Raw genomic sequence first — 20,083 nt, 5'->3', positions numbered from 1 at the left:
CTTACATACTCATCCTGACACATACAGTATACACACAGGAGACATGTCACACTAATAGCACTACCCACCCTGTGCAGCCTCACACATTCATCCTGACACATACAGTATACACACAGGAGACATGTCACACTAATAGCACTACCCACCCTGTGCAGCCTCACACATTCATCCTAACACATACAGTATACACACAGGAGACATGTCACACTAGTAGCACTGCTCACCCTGTGCAGCCTCGCATACTCATCCTGACACGTACAGTATACACACAGGAGACATGTCACACTAGTAGCGCTGCTCACCCTGTGCAGCCTCGCATGCTCATCCTGACACATACAGCATACACACAGGAGACGTGTCACACTAATAGCACTGCTCACACACTCATCCTGACACATACAGTATACACACAGGAGACATGTCACACTAGTAGCACTGCTCACACACTCATCCTGACACACTAGTAGCACTGCTCACCCTAGGAGACATGTCACACTAGTAGCAGTGCTTGCCCTGTTCAGCCTCACATACTCATCCTGACACATACAGTATACACACAGGAGACATGTCACACTAATAGCACTACTCACACACTCATCCTGACACATACAGCATACACACAGGAGACCTGTCACACTAATAGCACTACTCACCCTGTGCAGCCGCACATACACATCCTGACACACTGTGCCACTGGTTAACGGCCAGGTACTGTCCCAAATATCCACAAATGAAATAAAACACATTACAGATGTTAAAATAAAGTGTCCCTCTAACCCCCATCCTGAAAAATGGTTGATCGGCAGTCTCATAGAATTACATAAACATTCAGTATATAACAACACACTCACACTTGCACGCATGTAACTTTTAAAACACTTAACAAAAAAAAAAGCCAGACATTACTGTTAGTACACAATACGTTCAATAATGGAGCTTACCCCCTCTATGGTGACAGGATACAGTTCCTGATATACACTGTGTGTCCAGTCCTAGCGGTTATTAGGTCAGATTACACAACAAGCCAGCTTCCAAATCTCCTGTGCCTACGTCCCTCACACTTCAGACAGAGCCCAATCTTCATGTGATGCCAGAGCAGAGCTGACTGGCCTGCCCAACGAATCCCAGAGGCAGTACATGTTGGCCCAGCCTAGCTGTAGACAGTGAAGGCTCTGCGTTCCCCCCTCTGATTTTTAGGACCCCGCCTTTCTCCTGCAAAGGGTGTGATCTAATTGAGTGGAACCCACCAGGAATTAGCCCAGTCTAACCCTGCTCATCCCTGGGAGGTAGTACTGTAAGGGCTCCTCTGGGATCATGAGTTTGGGGAACATCAGGAAAAAAGTATCAATAAGATTCAAGGTTCAAGGAAATGTATCCTGATGTGGTTGTAGCTTTTTTAGGTGAAGCATTATACCTATATTACAGTACATCTCCCAGGAAAATGTAATAACACTGGGGAAGTGTCCTGACTGGTTCATGAAGACAGGGGGTCCCAGGAATGATTAGCATTTATTAAATTGGTGCTTGGTACCCACCTCTTACTCCCAGTTTTCATCAAAACAACAACAAGGCATGAGAAGCAATTGTTAATTTCTGAAGGAAATGGGGAAACAAGTTGCAGTTGGACGGGAATAGGTGTGCACATTTGTTTAAGCCACCTGTTCGGTTATACAGCATTTTGCAAAATAAATTGGATATTTCTTGAGCTGAGAAAAAAAGAAATCTCAGACTAGAGAATACATATCAAATAACAGCGTAAAATGCTTTATTTTTCTTATTTGAATCCTAGGACGGCAGTCTCAAATTTTGCAGCTCTTTTTCAATTATTACTGCATTACAGTACTTTAAAACACTTGAGGGCAAGTTATTTACTGTCTCACCTGGTTTGATGTATCATGCATATATATATATATATATATATATATATTTCAATATTTGTGCATCTCATTCTTCTTTCCCTCCAGGGTATTCAAGCACAAACGGTGGCAAACTTCTTCCTCGCCTTTGAAGCACAGCTTTCAATTATTCCTGTCATAAACAAGGTAAAGAGCTCACACACACAACCGTACTCATGATCAAACCTTCAGTCTAGTAGCCGATAAACCATATACACCACCTGGATTCATGGCGTTTCCAATAAGGATAACTCTGAGCTGTCTGTCTAGCATGAAGTTAAATATGATTCATACTGCTTTTCTTTCCTTTCCATTCCCCCACCCTTCATATTTCTAGATATGGTTACCATGTGCGTACAGTGCATAAATAGGGCATTTCCATGCGGCATCTAGTATTATTTCACGTTGTCTCAGTCTAATTTATAGTAGAGATCATTTGAATTTTTGAAAATTCTACAGTAATCTTCCAGCAATCATAATTCAGTCTCAGCAACCGATTGGCAGATTCAAGAAGATGGATCTTATCAAGCGCTTCTAAGAGCGATGACACCCTGGCCAATTGCACTTATATTCCCCAATCACCAATATGTGACCATACATTGCTGAGATTTTTCAGTGAATTGCAGATCTTTTTCATCCAAAGATCAGATCTGCAAATCATGAAAATGCCCATTTTACTAGTAAAATCCTAGTAATGGTCGGCAAATCGGCTGATTGTTACCACACACTAGCAATCTACAGCCCCGATTGTTTGGAGAAATTCAACAGGTTAGACAACCTGATTCCCCAATTCTGGACAGAATCAGCAATCTGTGAACACATTGCAGATTTTTTTTCACACAATCATCTGCAAAACGCAGAATTGCCACATATGATTGCTGATGTATGGGCCACAATAGGAGGGATGAAAAGAAGCCACAATAGTCGCATTAAAACGGGCAGTGGCTTCATCTGTTTAATAAGCTTTGCTCCAAAACATGATCTGAATATGCAGAGATGCACCACATAGCGTCCATGTCTGTTTCATCTGCTCAGAAGTTTTTTCTCCTCTTTTCATCCCTCCTTTGGGATTTGTTTGGGGATGGACATGCTGTAAAATAACTGCAATTGTGTTTGAGGTTTTTTAAAACCATTTGCCACAGTGTTCTTTTTATACCAAGATGTTGAGTAACCAGTATCCTATGATGATTTTAGATTGATTTAAAGAATGCGGACCCTGAGAGAGTGGAGAAGCAAATTGAAAAGATGTTCGACATTCCAGCCAGTGATTGTATCAGGGTGTGTATACAATCCACCATTATTAGGGGACTGTAGTATTTACTGTTACTCATACACATAAACAAACAAACAGATGTGAATAAATGTAGCTCATTATGGGTGGAATGTATCAACCATAAAAATGTGGTAAAACCTTTGAAAACTGCCGTTGTCTGGGGTTTACCACAAACCCCATATGCATAAAAGTGGTCCGCAGGGCATATCGGAAATATCCGCTGCTACCTGGCGGCACTGCAGTCCCCATAGAAAGCTGTGGGGCTTTTGATATCAAGCTCCGGGAAGTGAAACTGTTTGGAGCCTGTTTCTGATAGGCAACGCCATCTATAAATGGTTCTAAACGCAGAGTTCCCCGATGGCCGCGCATGTGCAGTAGGACTCCTGGGTCATAAACCTGGAAGTCCTCACAAGGCAAAGGACAGCTCTTATCAAAACCACAAAGTAACATAAACACAAAGTGTGCCAGACGCCAACATATGTTTCACAGCGAACAGCTTTTTTAAGGCACACATAGCAATGTGGTTGTTTGCAACTAAAGTCGCAGAATGTGGATACAGGAATGGATTAACTTGGGGCCAGGGTCCGATCTGTGGGCCTGATTCAGAGCCGGACGCTCTGATAAGAGCGCTCGCTCTGAATCAGAGCCCTCCTACCTAAAATTGGAGCGGCCTCCTGGCCGCTCGCATAGCTGTGGGTGACAACCCACAGCTTATGCGAGCGGCCAAAAAGATGGTCGCGATGGTCAAGACCATCGTGACCATCGGTCTTGCGACAAGACCCTGCGGTAGGGTCACGCAGCCACAAGCCCAGGAGTGCTTTTGGCTCTATCAGAGCCAAAAGTACTCCCACTGACATCACTAGTGATGTCAGTGGGGCCGGACATAGACGGTAGGCGTTCCCATGGGAACGCCTCCGTCTGGGCAGCAACGCCCCCGGCACGCCCACCAAAGGGGGCGTGCTGTCACTCACCATCGACAGCACGCCCCCTTTGGTGCGAGACCCATAGCGACGGCTTGGCGTCGATATGCGGGTCTCGCGCATGTGCATGACGGAGCTCCCTCTGTCGTGCGCATGCGCACTAGGGCACCATCGACCCGCTTGCGAGCACTGAATCAGGCCCTGTATGTAAAGTCTGTTTTATGCAGATTGAGCGATTGTCCGCCATTGCGCATGCGTATAAGTCGCACTGAGCATGCGCAGCGATTAAATTGAGATTTCGGACATAAGGAGGAATTACTCACAAAGTGATTGACAGGTAGTCGCCGTTTGGGGGAGGTATCGGGGTGGCTACAGAAATGCAGGTGTGTCGGGTGCGTTTAAACACTGTTTTATGAGGGCGTGCATATATAGACACTGCGATCTTGCTCACAGCTGGAGAGCCCTATGCATGTCAGGAAAACCGCTCTGTTTGAGACAGGTCAGATTTTTCCCAGAAGGTCGATGGGTGCCCGATCTGCGTTAATGTTTCTGATGCTTACGTAATTGCACGTCGTCGGACGTACAGTATATGAAAAGGCCGCAGTGGGCGTCCCTATGCTTCTGAGGCATTAGCATATATTTGCAAATGCAATTGTGTCCAGATCGGAATCATGACCTTGGTTAAATAGCACTGGTGCTGTCCTACATGGGGTTATGTAATAGGTTCCAAGGTTACAGAACCGTTAGGATTTTGGTGAGTGATGCTAAATTTAAAGCGGCAATCAGGTATAAAGAAACAGCCTTATAACTGATTGCTGCTTTAAATTTGGATACAGTTTACTTTCTTTGTCCATTCTGAGCAACCTCATCTGGACCATTATAGGATATTTAGTCAACTGTAATGCAGGCTTTGGTGTACCGCTCTTACTCACCACTGCATATAGACTTCTGTATTTTTCTCTTTGTATGTTTATGGGCATACAGTCAATCACACTGGGGACAGAATACAGTCATTGCTTTATTTTGCACTGCATCGTGTGCACAAAGGCATGAAAGCTGGCATTGGCTGATTTGTTTAATAGGTTTCTCTACAAAACACATTATAAATTTCAGGCATGACTTTCTGCTGTGTTGTCTATACATATGATATAGGAGTGTAATGGAAACGTGCCTTGTGATATCTTATTGGTCTGGGATTGGACCTAATACTGTAGAATAAATGTTGTTGCATATTTTTTTATTCTATAGATCTCTGCAAAGTTTGGAACAAATGTTGAAACAGTTCTTCAAGAAGTTGTTAGAAAACTCCCACCGTGAGTGCTGATTCCTATGCAGGTGGAACGTATTCTATATGCAGTGGTGTAAAATCTGAGTGCGGGCTGTTTGGCACTCCCATTATACCCCGACCACACACAAACATCACCTCCCCATCCCCTCATCCAGAGACAATTTGCCTGTCCTATTGCTCTGAAAGTGGTCTGCTCGTCCTGGTCTCCTGTTGTTTTTCTTCCACTCTGTATTTCTGCCTTTCTTGTCTATTTACACTTCCTTCTTTCTTGTGAGCATGGGAACAGCAGCATTGCCTATATGGCAGCTATTCCAGGTCTGAGACCCTGTACCGTAGAATTATACAGTGCTGTACTATCAAAACAAGGCGGTGGAACTCTGGCCCGTTGGAATAGACTCCGGGAAGCTATCATGTGTGTCCTCCATATTCTCCCCTCTGACCCCTCTATTTAGTAACTCTGACTTCCCCTCCAAGTGTTGTTGGCACTGCGTTTGCCATTTGGAGGTGCGATGGAGTGCAGCGAGTTGGCCAGCTGGTGGATGGGGGAGGGTATCCTCCTTTCCTGCTATGCAAGCTTAGTGGGCTCTTCCCCCATCTGAGATTTGGCGATATTTACAATTAAAGCATCTTCTACAGAGAAGTGAAGTTCGAGCAGTTGGTTCCAGACCTTTGACACCCTTTGAGGACATGTGTCTGGCCCCTTTGCTCCCGGTACATTCCCTCTTGAGGTGCTATGGAATACATGTATTCTACCCCCCCCCCCTAAGTGCTAGAGACTGGGAGCGAGACCTACAACTTCACTTAGAACAATGTGACTGGAGTACAAGTTTTAAAAACACGTTTGTTAGTTCTGTTTGTTAATCTGTGATTGAGACACAATTTAAGGTTCTGTCTCCCTGAATACAGATGCCCTCTAACACTAGCTAAGATGTTTCCTGGGCTACCGGATAAATGTTGGAGGTGTGATAGGGAAACAGGCTGGTGTGATTGCAGTCTCCTGCGACCTTTTTGGAACCATGTGATTACTATTGCTAAGTCTATTGTGGGTGAGGAAACTCCCTCTGTCCCCTACCCTGGCCCTCTCACAACCTATAAAAAGTCCCTGCTAAAGTTTTTTTATAGTGCCGCAAAAGCTGTGATCCCGGTTCGCTGGCGATCTACTTCCACTCCCACACTTAAGGAATGGTTTGTCCGTATAGATTTGTACAAGTCTATGGAGGACCTCCGAGTGAGCCTGGAGAGGAATCGGGAGTTTATCTCCACTTGGCACCCATGGCTGGAATTCATGTCTTAAAGTAAATACCTAAGTTTAGCTGTTTGAGCCCAGATATCGCTCCCCCGATTGTACTAATGTAACTGCTCTTTTAAATACCGCCTTTTCTAAGAAATCCTTTCTGCTTGTAATCTCCATTTACCAACACTCCCCACCCACATCCCCCTCAACCACACTCCCTCCCTTCTTTGTACTGTTTCTATTTGTACTGGACCTCTGTCTGTTATTAATATTTTGTTTGCTTCATGTTGAATATTTTTTGCACACTGTTGTTATAATGTGGATTTATCTTTATGTTTAGCTTATGCTGAGTGTGGTTTTTATCTCACGATTTGTTATATTGTTTTTGGTGATATTGTAATGTATTTTACAAAAAGCACAATAAATATATATTGCATTAAAAAAAACAAGGTGGTAGAGATGTGCCTAGCTAAGGGTCACAGGTAGGCTTTCAGATCCTGTTGCGTTTGGACACATCTCAAAATGCATTCAGCTAAAAACCAGTAGTCTTCTCTTGTGTATGACGCTCCATTACAATATTATATTGTGTACAATACATCTCTATGGCGTTGTATTCAAACTTGTACGCCCAGCACAGGTCTGGCGCAAATTTAGTTTCTGTAAAGTTATATTAAATGCAAAAGTATAATTTTACATATAAATGTAATTAAATACAAACGCCATCACAAATGTTTTATTCCTTTAAAATCAAACTGGAATCTTCTTTCCTGCAGCAGTACAAACAGACATGTCAATTGATGTGAAAAGATGGTGACTTTTTATAATCTAGCTGCAGTTCTAATGATCACAATGATTTAAATACCGTCAGCTGGATGGGTCAGTAAGCAATAAGCCAATCAGAAGCGGCATAGTATTGCACTAACCGTCCAGTACGCAGAAGAGATGCGCCTCCTGAAAGGCAGATCTGGGGATGCATTCACAATTGATTATGTTGCAATTATGTCAACAAGTTCTTAGTTGCCTGTCCGGGAAGGGCTCCCCAATGGAGGGGACCAAATCTTAATACTTGTGTATGGATATTTGTGTTATTGTATATGCATTTACACTACAGAAATATTAGGCAAAACAAGTGGCATATCTCCTACTCTAATGTTGTTGAGCATATCCGGAGTGGCAGGCTCCCAGACATCAGACCTACTACACCCCTGTGCTAAATGAAGGGAAACAAGCTCACTGTATAAACTGTTGTTCTCTTGTGTAATGATCTGTGTATTTCAGTTCATTTGTTTTGTTATGGGGGAATGGGGGCTGTCAAACGTGAAATGATTGGATGCCAGCTTGACGCTCTTTTTGTTTCAGACCCAAAATCGAAAAAGGAAGTCCCTTTAAAGCCCTGCTCTTTGACTCCACGTTCGAGTCCTACAGAGGTGTGGTAGCCAGTATTGCCCTCTTTGGCGGGGAAGTGTGCAAAGGCAACAAAATTGTGTCTGTTCACACTGGCAAGTGCTATGATGTCAATGAGGTTGGCATCCTGACTCCTGAAGAAATGCCAACTGATAAATTGTAAGTATTATATTTCTTGGTAGTTCCCATGGTTTGCAGTAGTGAAATGAAAACACAGAAAAAAAAATCTCATATAAAAGAAAATGTGAAAAAAATGTTTTGTGAGGTTGTTTGCCTGAAAGAGGAGCCCAAGAGGGCAAGTGCTGTGGAGCTAATATTGCACCTTACCCTCGGGCAATGTCCGTCATTGAGATTCCACACCACATTGCAGCATAGGTAGAGAAAGCTTTATTGCAGCGGATATCTCGCCACGAAGAATAATAATTGTAGCCTATGGCTTATTTTGTCAATTGTGATCTGACAGCAAGAGAATGTTCAATATAGTTTACTCTATCTGTGTCTTAGTAAGAGGGGACCTTAAACGAGCAGAGTAATTTGGATTTTGGGCTATTTGTTACAGAGCTGGAGCAATATTCCAGTTTGTGCTGAGGGGGAAAAAAAAAAAACGTTTTTCTAAATATTGGACAATAATGCTGTGAAATTTCCGTGATCATTATTTCTGCATGTTGCTTTACCCAGTTTTACTGGCAGGCCACTAGGTGGTGGTATGATAATTGAAAAATTCTGAACTGTAACTAAAACAATGCAGATATTAATGGATGCTGTTGCTAATTTGGTGTAGTAGAAAATATGAATGTTTTGAGTCAATGAAAAAAAAACTGCCATGGTGAGTTTTACATAGATTTACTAAAAATGGATCTGTTACATATTTTACTTTGTGCCTAGTGCAGTATATAGGTGTAAACTGCTTCCCTTGCTGCGGAGAGTACAGAAAATCAACGTGTTCTACATGCAGGTGTGGTGCCTGAGAGTCTGCCCACATATTGCTCTAACCTCTCCATCAGTTGGCTGCCCTGTTGCTCCCCTGCCTCATGGCAGTGCTCACGATGCAGGGAAGATGAGGAAGGGAGGCCCCTAAGAATGAAGATAGAGCGAGATGCGGGAAGTGTCTAAAGTCACCATTTACATAATGGAAACTCAATGGCCTCAACCAAGTGATGAGACCATAGGAAAAAATATATATATTTAATTTCTTTTCACCACTTCAAACTAAGCACTATGTTTAAAATAAAAAAAACCTCAAATTAATTTCCTCAAAAGTTATCAATCCCTTTTAACATGACTTATTGGGAGAGTAAACCCTACAGGTTTCAGGTTTCTGTGCTAGTGGGCAGTCCTCACATAAATGACTCAAATTTCCAGGAGGACCCAATTAGTTTTTTGTTTGTATTTTATTTAATGTTGGCTAGATGAGCTGTGCGCAAGTTCAGGTTACATAATGGGCAGTCTGGCCACATCCACTATTGTAATTCTTTATTGCTCATTGCTAATTTAGTTGTCCAAAGCAGACTAGATAGAAATAGTGTTACTTCATTTTATCGATGGATGATTAAATGACAAACACAAGTTTATACATATTTGCAGCTGATCATTACTTTTTAAAAACCTGTGATACCGTTACTCAGCGCCTCATGTGAGGGAAATTATGTCCGTTTACAAAAATAATTAGGAATTCTTCACTTTTTTTTTTTAGCCAAACTGTCCTTATCCTTAACAATCACAGAAGAGACAGATATGCTTGGCAAGTAGTTAATTATATATTTATTTATTTAAGATGTGCCGGGCAGGTAGGTTACCTGATCGCTGGAATAAAAGACGTACAGGAAGCACAAATAGGGGACACATTCCATCTATACAAGCAGCCCGTGGAGCCACTGCCAGGGTTCAAGGAAGCAAAGCCTATGGTATTTGCAGGTAAGATGAATTAGCCTGGATTACTAGCCTATTTTCACTTCTTCAGCTTCCTCCCCTGAAGCAAAATGAAAGCTGTTGTACATATTAGAACAACCTGTCATCTCCCGCTAATAAGCCCTTTGGAAGTAACACTGAATTACTGGGTCCAGGGCATCATGTTTTGATGGTTAGGGTGTGATCTGGCCCTGCTGCTCTTGAGGCCCCACTCTGCTCTTTGAAACTCAAAGCATAAGCTGGGCTTCACTGGGTATGTTTAGAAGAGAAGTGTGTGTGGTGGGCTTTCATAGGTGATAGACCTGTTCTCCGCTAGGCCCCAGAGCAAACCACATGGCCATTCCAGTAATATTTCCGCCACTGCCTTCAACCTTGACTTGTGTGAAAGCATTTAGGAAGTGGATAAATTTTTGATCCCTTTAGTGTTTAGTAAAGACTGTGATATTAATGCAGTGGAACTCTGGAACCCCCACCTTACTGCAATCTGCGTTAGAGGCACTGGCTAGGCAGGAGCTATATAGATAAAAAGGTCCCAGAGAGCAGTTGTACATGCATGCGCGAGAGGCGTGATGACCTGATATGCATTATCACAGCCCCGCCTCTTTCTGTACAGTTACACGTTTCACTTTCTCCTGCAGGGGGGCTATGATGAAGCATTCGCCATCAGCAGAACCCGCCCACTGTGTCCTTGTGCAGTGCAGGTTGGACCTGATGGGACAAATGTCATCAAGGCTCCGTCCCATACGCTTCACAAGAAAGGAATCCGGATCCGGGAAGTTGGTCTGCTCTCACGGGGCGATTCAATTGCTTTTTATGTCGCAGTAATTAATGGGCGCCCAATGTTGCAATTTAATTGTTTTGGGCGTCCATTAATTATCACGTTCTTCACGGGTAGTTAGACCGGGTTTAGTCGCGTAAAACGTCTAAACGCATCTAAAGTCCAGGACTTATCACACATTTCTACTCGCCTCCTCAGCACAGATGAGCTTTGCAGTGTATTCAAGTACAATGCAAGAATGTTATGCTTACATAGCACATTGTTATATTGTTTCAGTGGTGACAAACAACCGTATAAAGAAACATTGCTTGCTTAGGAATTTATCAACAATGGTATTAAATATACAAAAACTGTTAGAACTTTTTTTTTTGCTTCGCTCAGTTTACGTTTATTTAGCAGAAGCTTAGTAGAGATGTAAACAGAAAATCCGTCTTCAGAAGATAAACCAGCCAGCTCCCAGCCTTGAGATGTTGACACGTTTTTGCCACATTGTCAGAAAATGTTGGATTGCTGAAATAAGGGGATTGATAATGCCATGCAATGATGAATAATTCATGTTGTGTCTCTTCTCATTTTCTCTTTGAAGTTTGTTTTTCTTGTGGCTAAGTGACATTCCGCGATACATATTTAAATGATAAAGTTTGAACCAAACAATTCATATTATGGTTTTCATAACTTTTTTGTTTTTTTAAGGTATGTTTCCAGTCGACCAATCTGAGTACAACAATTTGAAAAATGCTCTAGATAAGCTGACTTTGAATGATTCCAGTGTCTCTGTCAGCCGGGACAGCAGTGCTGCACTAGGGGCAGGCTGGAGGTGAGTCTTCAGCTGCTTATATCCTGCATTCTAATGTCTTATCTAACTATATAATACATACAACACTTTTTATACAGAGGAAAATTACTGATTATTTTAGAATTTTATAGTAATCTGTTAATGTTTTATAGTGATACACCTACACTTTTCTATTATTGGACACACATTTTTTACCTCCTTTTGTATTGATTTGCTTTAACCTGCAGTCATTGGATGTGGGGGAAAGAGTGATGCTAGAGTCTCATGCTATTACCAAGTGCAAAGTGCCTGCTCTATTGTGCAAAAGAAGCTTTGGCCCCACCATGCAACTCCACTTGTGCAAGCGCCTAGATTTCACGCAAGGTGCCCTGGATTATAGAACAAGATGGGCTCACTTGCAGATTGTAGCAGCTTTTACTAACAGAGAGGAGGAGATGGGCGGAGTGAAGGTTTACTATAGGCATACCGGAAAAGCGAAATGATAGTAATGAGATAAAGGGGCAAAGAGGGCTCATTTTTTGGGGACTCCTCTCCACTTGGCCATTTTCAGTCTACATAAGGACCGTTTTTCGAAGGGGTGAGTTGCAGTCTCTGGGCTTTGTCGTATATTTTATATGGGATGCGTTTTACACCTCTATATTACAATCTTGCGATGTGCACATATTAAAAAGTTCAGCAAACTCACATAATTGCCTCTATTACAGACAGTCACACAAATAAAGTAAGCCATAAATGGATCTAGGCTAGGCATGCACTTAGACATACTCTGATGGAGCATCCAGTGTACAAAACTAAGACTATATGACCTTCACTTACCTGGCTTGTCCTCCCTTTTAGTTGCATCCTGCAGAATCTCTGTGCATCAACCCTGGAAAGCCATGGCGACCTTTTGGCGATGGTCTGTGGCAAAGATATTTTAATATTTAATTGAAAAAAAAAAAAAGTTTCCAAGAGTGTAAGGATTTAAAAAGTAACAATTTATGGAATATTGCACCAATTTACTTCAGAATTTCCAGGTTTTATTGTACTTTTCTTCTTCAGGTTCCATAGGATCCAGAGGAACTACCTTGGGTTATGTGGTTGGAGTGATCCAGGCACCAAACAGTCGAAGCTTTAGCTCCCAGAATGCACTGGTCCTCCTCCATATATACTACACCTCTAGCCACAGGAATTCAGTTTTTTGTTTGGTGCTCAGCAGGATTCAGACGCACCTTTTGAACAGGGGACTGCCTGTCCCAAGCTTTAATTTTATGATTTATGTCTATGTTACTGGGTTAGTAGTGCTCAGCGTCCTAACAGACGCATGCACTGCGACTCCTTCTACCTCTGCTGGTGCCGCAACACCAGTAACGTCTCTGGTGATTTCGGCGGAGCTTAGCTAGCAGCGACACTGGAGGCCCGGACTGCAATCGGACACACGGAGATGTCACCGGAAGCTGCTGCAATGATGATCACTGTGTTTCTCCTCATCCCTCTGTACAGGGTGTGTCAGGTTTTCCGTGTACTTCACAAATATTGGTACTTGTGAAGACTGTCACATTGCATTGCGTTTATGCCTAGTATCTTGTACCTTCTATACATTTCTATGTCAAAGGTTAAGGATAAACAGGAGGTTGATGCTCCTGTGCTGGTGTCGTGTAGATCCTGTTCAGCAGGTCCATCGGCTCAGGATTTCATACAGGATGGTTTGTGTGCTGCCTGTGTTAAACGGCTACCTCTCCAATCCAGTACACCAGCTCCTGTACAAGAGCCATCCTGAGTGTCCTCTTGGTCTCAGGTTATGTCACATTTAGTGGACCGCGCTGCAGCTCCAAATGCTGCCTCCCACTATGGGGTTCCTGCAGCAGTTACATCCTGCTATGTATATGTCCCCCTTTTTGGATAGATGCCTATGCTCATTCAAATAAGAGTATGGTTCAACGATCTACTGTTGCTCAGCAAGTGGTGCAAACGAATAGACCAGTTACCATTAAGCATAGGCATAAGAGAGTATCCCATCAGGTACAGCCTGCGGATTCTAACACATCATCAGATGATGATACATATGGTTCCTCTTCCAGGTCTCTCTCGGCTGGGGAAGACCAATCCTTTGTGGATGTCCCCTCTATGGTAAGAGTGGCTAGATCCATCGTTAGTATAGAGGAAGAATAAACTCCGGTCTTTAGGCGTCAGAAAGTGGTAAATGATTACTTTCCTCAGTATGAGCAGCTTATGGACCTCATGGCGTTTCCATGCTACAAGGCAGTTAACATCTCTGTACCCATTTTCACCTGGTGAATGTACTAAATGGGAAGTCCCTCCGACTGCAGATGCTCATGTGACCCGGTTGATCAGGAGCTCTACATTACCTATACCATCTGCATCCTCACTCAAGAATGTCACATATAGAAAGCTTGAAACGTGTTGGAAACAGTTTTTTCATTATCTGGAGCTATTACCCGGCCGGCTATGGCCGTAGGCTGGGTAGCCAAGGCTATGGAGGAATTGACGAAAGCTCTGGAAGACAGTATGCCACAGGCTACCAGAGAACAACTGTCCTATCTCTCCCAAATGCGAGAAGTGGCTGCTTATGTGGGAGAAGCGGTTATTGATGCAGGACTTCTGGCTTCTAGAGCAGTGTTCGCAAATATGCGCTATAGCGCGTATTTTACCCACAATTGAAGACTGGGGACTCACTTTTTCAGAGTGGGTGGGTCCCGGGGACGCACTCCGCTGCTGTCCAATCCCCTGGCTCCTGGTATATGATTGATGCCTCCGGCTGCAGGGAGGACTATTAAAGGAGCCATTACGCAGCGCACCGTTCCTCTGCAGCAGTTCACAACGTGAGAGTAGTGTGCCTGATCCCCCGGCCCGAAGACTGGTCCCGGCAGCCCCCCGACCTGAAGACTGCACATGGTCCTGGGGGCTCACCTGGCCCAAAGACTGCACCCCACCCCGGCACGAACACTCTGGCCCTGCCCCCGGGTTGAAGGTCCTGAGGGCTAGTGCGGCAGGTGGGGGATGGCGCCAGACACAGACTGAATCCTAGCAGGAACAGTAGGAGCAGAGGTGCTGTCACGCCGCTGCATGCCGCTGGTCTTGGTCGGTGGCATGCGGCGGCGTAACAGCACCTGCTAGGAGCATGAACATCATGCTCCGACAGCGAGTATGTAGGGGAGCCTGGGCTACTGGGGTCGGGCGTACTTCTCATGTCCCTCCCTAGGTGTCCCTCCGTAGCTGGATTCACCGCTCCTGCCTCCTCTGAAAAAAACAGAGCGACGGGAGTTAGTTGTTATTAAAACAGGGAGTAGGTGGAGGGAGGGGTAATGATGCAGGGAGTAGTGGGTGGGAGGGTTGTTTCTAGGGCTGGAAGTAGTGGATAGGGGGGTTGTTAGTGATAGTGGGGGGGTTGTTAGTGATAGTGGGGGTTATTAGTGATAGTGGGGATAGTGGGTGTGTGTTAGTGATGCAGGGAGTAGTGAGGGAGGTTGTTAGCGATGCTGGGAGTAGTGTGGGGGGTTGTTAGTGATGCAGGGAGTAGTGGGGGGTTAGTGATGCAGGGAGTAGTGAGGGAGTTGTTAGTGATGCTGGCAGTAGTGGGGGGTTGTTATTGATGCAGGGAGTAGCGTGGGGGGCTGTTAGTGATGCAGGGAGTAGAGGGGGGTTGTTAGTGATGCTGAGAGTAGTGGAGGCTTGTTAATGATGCTGGGAGTAGTGAGGGAGTTGTTAGTAATGCTGGGAGTAGTGGGGGATGTTAGTGATGCAGGGAGTAGAGGGGGGTTGTTAGTGATGCTGAGAGTAGTGGGGGCTTGTTAATGATGCTGGGAGTAGTGAGGGGGTTGCTAGTGATGCTGGGAGTAGTGAGGGGGATGTTAGTGATGCTGGGCGTAGTGGGGGATTGTTGTTGATGCTGGGAGTAGTGAGGGGGTTGCTAGTGATGCTGGGAGTAGTGAGGGGGATGTTAGTGATGCTGGGAGTAGTGAGGGGGATGTTAGTGATGCTGGGAGTAGTGAGGGGGTTGTTAGTGATGCTTGGAGTAGTGGGGGATTGTTGATGCTGGGAGTAGTGGGGGGGTTGTTAGTCATGCTGGGAGTAGTGAGGGGGTTGCTAGTGATGCTGGGAGGAGTGAGGGGGATGTTAGTGATGCTTGGAGTAGTGAGGGGGATGTTTAGTGATGCTGGGAGTAGTGGGAGATTGTTAGTGATGCTGGGAGTAGTGGTGGGGTTGTTAGTGATGCTGGGAGTAGTGGTGGGGTTGTTAGTGATGCTGGGAGTAGTGGAGGGGGGGTTGTTAGTGATGCAGGGAGTAGTGAGGGGGATGTTAGTGATGCAGGGAGTAGTGAGGGGGATGTTAGTGATGCTGAGAGTAGTGGGGGGGATGTTAGTGATACTGGGAGTAGTGGGGGGATGTTAGTGATGCTGGGAGTAGTGGGGGGGATGTTAGTGATGCTGGAAGTAGTGGGGGGTTGTTAGTGATGCTGGGAGTAGTGGGGGGATGTTAGTGATGCTGGAAGTAGTGGGGGGATGTCAGTGGTGCTGGAAGTAATGGAGAAGGGGGGGGAGTTGTTAGTGGTGCTGGCAGTATTGGGGAAAGTCCCAGGAGTTGTCCCTATTGATGTGCAGTCTCTGCTTCCTATAGATGGGCTCTTTTTATATCTTGGGCCTGCATGATAAGCCTGCTGATGGTCAAATCAATATCAATGCTGGGGCCAATATCTGGAATGCATCGCATTCCGGATATTGCTAAATATGGCAGCATTGCATCCCCATAGAAACCTATGATGGATGCTGCTGCCAATGGGAATGGAGGGATCACAGCAGGTGTCGGAGATACCTGCTGCGTTCCCTCCTTAATACATCTGGGGGAAACTTAATATTTCAGGTAAACCTCCGAAAACAGGTGTTTTCGGGGATTTTACCTCAAATATTCAATGATAAATGGGCCCCTAAAACTTTAGTTAGCTAACACTGGCAACTCTAATGTTGATTACCAGTATCTGACTCTATTAAGGAAAAATTTCTCATTGTGCACTAAAGATTAACAAAATTTTGTAATTACTATACTATATTAAAACTAAATAATGTTTTACATAACTGTTTAACATTCACTTTTTTCTGTTGTTAGATCTTCATAAAACTTTCATTCTGATGGGACCCAGAAAAGGTCAGGTAGGACCCCAATTTAGTAAAGTGAGGGGTACCAGGGACCCACAATTTTTTTGTCTCGCCGCAATCACTGTAGAGTATCGGCAACTTCGGTTGTGGCTCCGCAGAACGCATTGGTTAAGGTCTTGGAAAGCAGATACGGAATCTAAGAAAGCTCTTCAATCCCTGCCTTTTGCTGGAAAAGTATTGTTTGGTCCAGAATTGGATAACATAGTGGCTACCTTGGCAGCATCAAAATCTGCCGGATTGCCATCTGCGACTACCTCTAAATATAGGCAGTCTTCGTTTCGGACCGTTCACCCGCAAGGAAGGGCAAAGTGACAGTCTTTTTCCACACAAGATAATTCCAGTGGGAAGGCCAAGTGGCAGACCAAGAAATCACGGTCGGTCAGACGTCCAGCTTCCAAGCCGGATGATAAGCAATTAGTAATTATTCCTGATTCAAAAGCCGAATGGGTCTCATTGCCTTATTCTGAATTTGAAATCTCTCAAAAGGTTTATCCATGTGCCCAACTTTCGTATGGAAACCCTACGGTCAGTTATGCTGGCAATGGAGCCTGGCGATTTCATGGTTTCCCTGGACATACAGGATGCGTATCTGCATGTGCCTATCTCATCAAGGGTTTCTGAGGTTTGCTATTCGTCAGTAACATTACCAGTTTCAGGCTCTGCCCTTTGGTCTGTCCACAGCCCCTCGGGTGTTTACCAAGATAATGGCAGTCATGATGGCTCATCTCAGACAACAAGGAATCGGGGTACTGCCATAGTTGGACGACCTCCTGATATTAGCCCAGTCTCCGGAGATGTTACAACGTCATCTCCAGCTGACCATTGCCTGTCTACAAGAGCATGGCTGGATAGTCAATTGGAAAAAGTCTTCTCTTTCTCCAACTCAACAGATGGTACATCTGGGGGCCCTACTGGATTCTCTGGCACAAAGGATCTTTCTACCAGGAGACAAGATTTCTGCTCTACAATTGTGGGTGCGCAAGTTGCTCCACAATCAAAGAGTGTCAGTTCACTCAGCAATGCAGGTCCATGGTATCCACGATCGACATGGTGGCATACACCCAGTTCCATTCCAGGCCCATACAGCGATGGATTCTGTCTCAGTGGGACAGTCAGTATCAGCTGATAAAGTTCCTGACGATCCTCATCTCGCCAGAGGTTCGGCTCTCCCTCTCATGGTGGTTTCTGACAGCTCATCTGAACAAGGGTCGCCCAATATGGATCCCAAATTGGGTTCTCCTCACCACGGATGCAAGTCTTCGAGGATGGGTTCCGGTGACAGGTCATCACACCTTTCCGGGAAGATAGGTAGCCCAGGAAAGTCATCTGCCCATAAACATTTTGGAGCTTTGTGCAGTTCACAAGGTGCTCATTCTGGCACAGAACCTCCTTCGGGGCAGGCCGGTCCAGATTCAGTCCGACAATGCGACCATAATGGCATACATCAACCATCAGGGAGGCACACGAAGTCCGGCAGCCATGAGGGAAGTGGCGAACATTCTGGTTTGGGCAGAACGCCATCTTTCGGCAATATTCATCCCAGGAGTCCTCAACTGGGAAGCGGACTTCCTAAGTCGTCACAACATACATGCCGGAGAATGGGCTCTCCACCCGGACGTCTTTCAGCTCCTGGTGGACAAGTGGGGACTACCGGACGTAGACCTCAAGTCATCACGTCACAACCACAAGGTCCCCAGGTACGGGTCCAGAACAAGAGACCCCTCAGCACCCTTTGTGGACGCTCGGCCGGTGAGGTGGGACTTCAGGTTGGTATACCTGTTTCCTCCAAACTCCCTCCTACCAGGGGTCCTCTGGGTATCGCTTTCATGTCGCTCCCCATTTTTGATATTTCACCGGAATAGAGCGCTTTTTGAGGGGAATTCAATTAGAGGCGAAAAGCCATATTCGCCTGTTTTTTTGTGAAAAATTCACCTAAAAAAAAATTTGCCAAATTCAATTCCAGGACAATTTCGCCTAAGTGGAAACGATTCTCCAAAAATGATTCTCCAATCAATAGCTGGTGAAAAGAAATGCTAAATCTTTATTTTGGGTTGCAAACGTGGGGAAACAACTCAGACCCCTTGGCACAGCCCCCCAAAGGACAAATACGCAATAAAAGCAGAAACTAAAATCTAAGAACACCCCAAAAAAGACATGTCATTTTTGGGGTGAAAATTTAAAAAGTAGGGGGATAAACATTAAAAGTAGTGAAAAAGACTTCTTGGGGGTCCACAAGTAAGGGTCAGGCGTTTTTGGGATTGCAGGTGCATGCAGCAGGTGGATTTTTCACATTTTTTAAAAGTTCACTTTAGAGACATAAAAACATGCTTGCACCCATTTTCAAGCACCCCAAATTTGACAGGACTACTTATTTTCACCATAAAATACAGCTTTATGCCATTCTTCACCAATTTTCCAAAGACGCTAATAGCAAGCAATTTACAAAACTTAAGTACGCAAAATAGTTTTATTAGGGCTATTAGTACACATCTATATTGATTCCCTATGTTAGAGCATCTTTTTCTGGGGTACAGACTGATTTCCCCAATTCTTTCAGTACTTTTCACCTGTTCCGCATTCGCCTATTTCCGTTTTCGCCTGTTTTGCAATTGAATTAGGCGAAAAGCGGAGACGAGCACGGAATAAATTCGCCTCTGAAACAGGCGAATAAAGCGAACAGTCGGACAGGCAAAAACTTCGCCTCTAATTGAATATGGCTCTTTGTGTTATATGGTTTTCACAAGCGAGGTTGGCCAACTAACAAGCAGACTCTGGCTCGGTGGCTGCGTATGACTATATCTCAGGTTTATACACAGGCTGATCTCCCTGTCCCTAACACGGTGACAGCACATTCAATTCGGTCTGTAGGACCATCATGGGCTTATAGGCATGGCGCCTACGTGGACCAGTTGTGCAAGGCGGCCACTTGGTCTTCTGTCCACACTTTCATCAAATTTTATGGATTTGATACTTTTGCCTCCCAGGATGCTTCCTTTGGGGCGGTGGATTCTCCTCTCTGCTAAGGAGCTTCCCCACCCTTAAGAGACTGCTTTAGGACCTCCCCAAGGTAGCTCCTGTGGACCCTATGGAACCTGAAGAAGAAAATAACCAACCCTGACTCACCTGGCCTCAGTTGGGATCTGGTCCTTCTTGTCACGGATTCCCTAATTTTTGTGACGGTGTTTCTAGTGTAATTTGTACTTCTCCACTTTCCTTCTCCTGCCATTTAGGCTTGTTTACAAAATGCCTGTGCCTAGGGGCGGGGTATATATGGAGGAGGACCAGTGCATTCTTGGAGCTAAAGCTTTGACTGTTTGGTGCCTGGATCACTCCAACCACCCTACCAAAAAGGTAGTTCCTTTGGACCCTATGGACCTCGAAGAAAAAGAGTAAACAAAGGTAACTCTACCATAACTCTTACTTTCCCTACCCCA

At 44.7% G+C, this 20,083-nt stretch overlaps 1 protein-coding gene across 2 annotated transcripts in view; it reads left to right on the top strand.

The window, feature by feature from the left end:
* GUF1 (GTP binding elongation factor GUF1) overlaps positions 1–20,083 on the top strand; it is a 79,777-nt gene that overhangs the window by 25,429 nt on the left and 34,265 nt on the right. For both annotated transcript variants that reach the window (XM_088450579.1, XM_088450580.1), the window contains exons 6-11: positions 1,965–2,042; positions 3,090–3,173; positions 5,337–5,401; positions 7,970–8,173; positions 9,789–9,928; positions 11,394–11,517. In XM_088450579.1, coding sequence (XP_088306705.1) covers positions 1,965–2,042; positions 3,090–3,173; positions 5,337–5,401; positions 7,970–8,173; positions 9,789–9,928; positions 11,394–11,517 — 695 coding nt within the window. The remainder of the gene's footprint in view (positions 1–1,964; positions 2,043–3,089; positions 3,174–5,336; positions 5,402–7,969; positions 8,174–9,788; positions 9,929–11,393; positions 11,518–20,083) is intronic.

Source organism: Taudactylus pleione, unplaced genomic scaffold (genome assembly GCF_031769625.1).
Source record: "Taudactylus pleione unplaced genomic scaffold, aTauple2 ptg000519l, whole genome shotgun sequence".
Lineage (NCBI taxonomy): Eukaryota > Metazoa > Chordata > Amphibia > Anura > Myobatrachidae > Taudactylus > Taudactylus pleione.
This window is presented reverse-complemented; position numbering and strand designations above follow the sequence as displayed.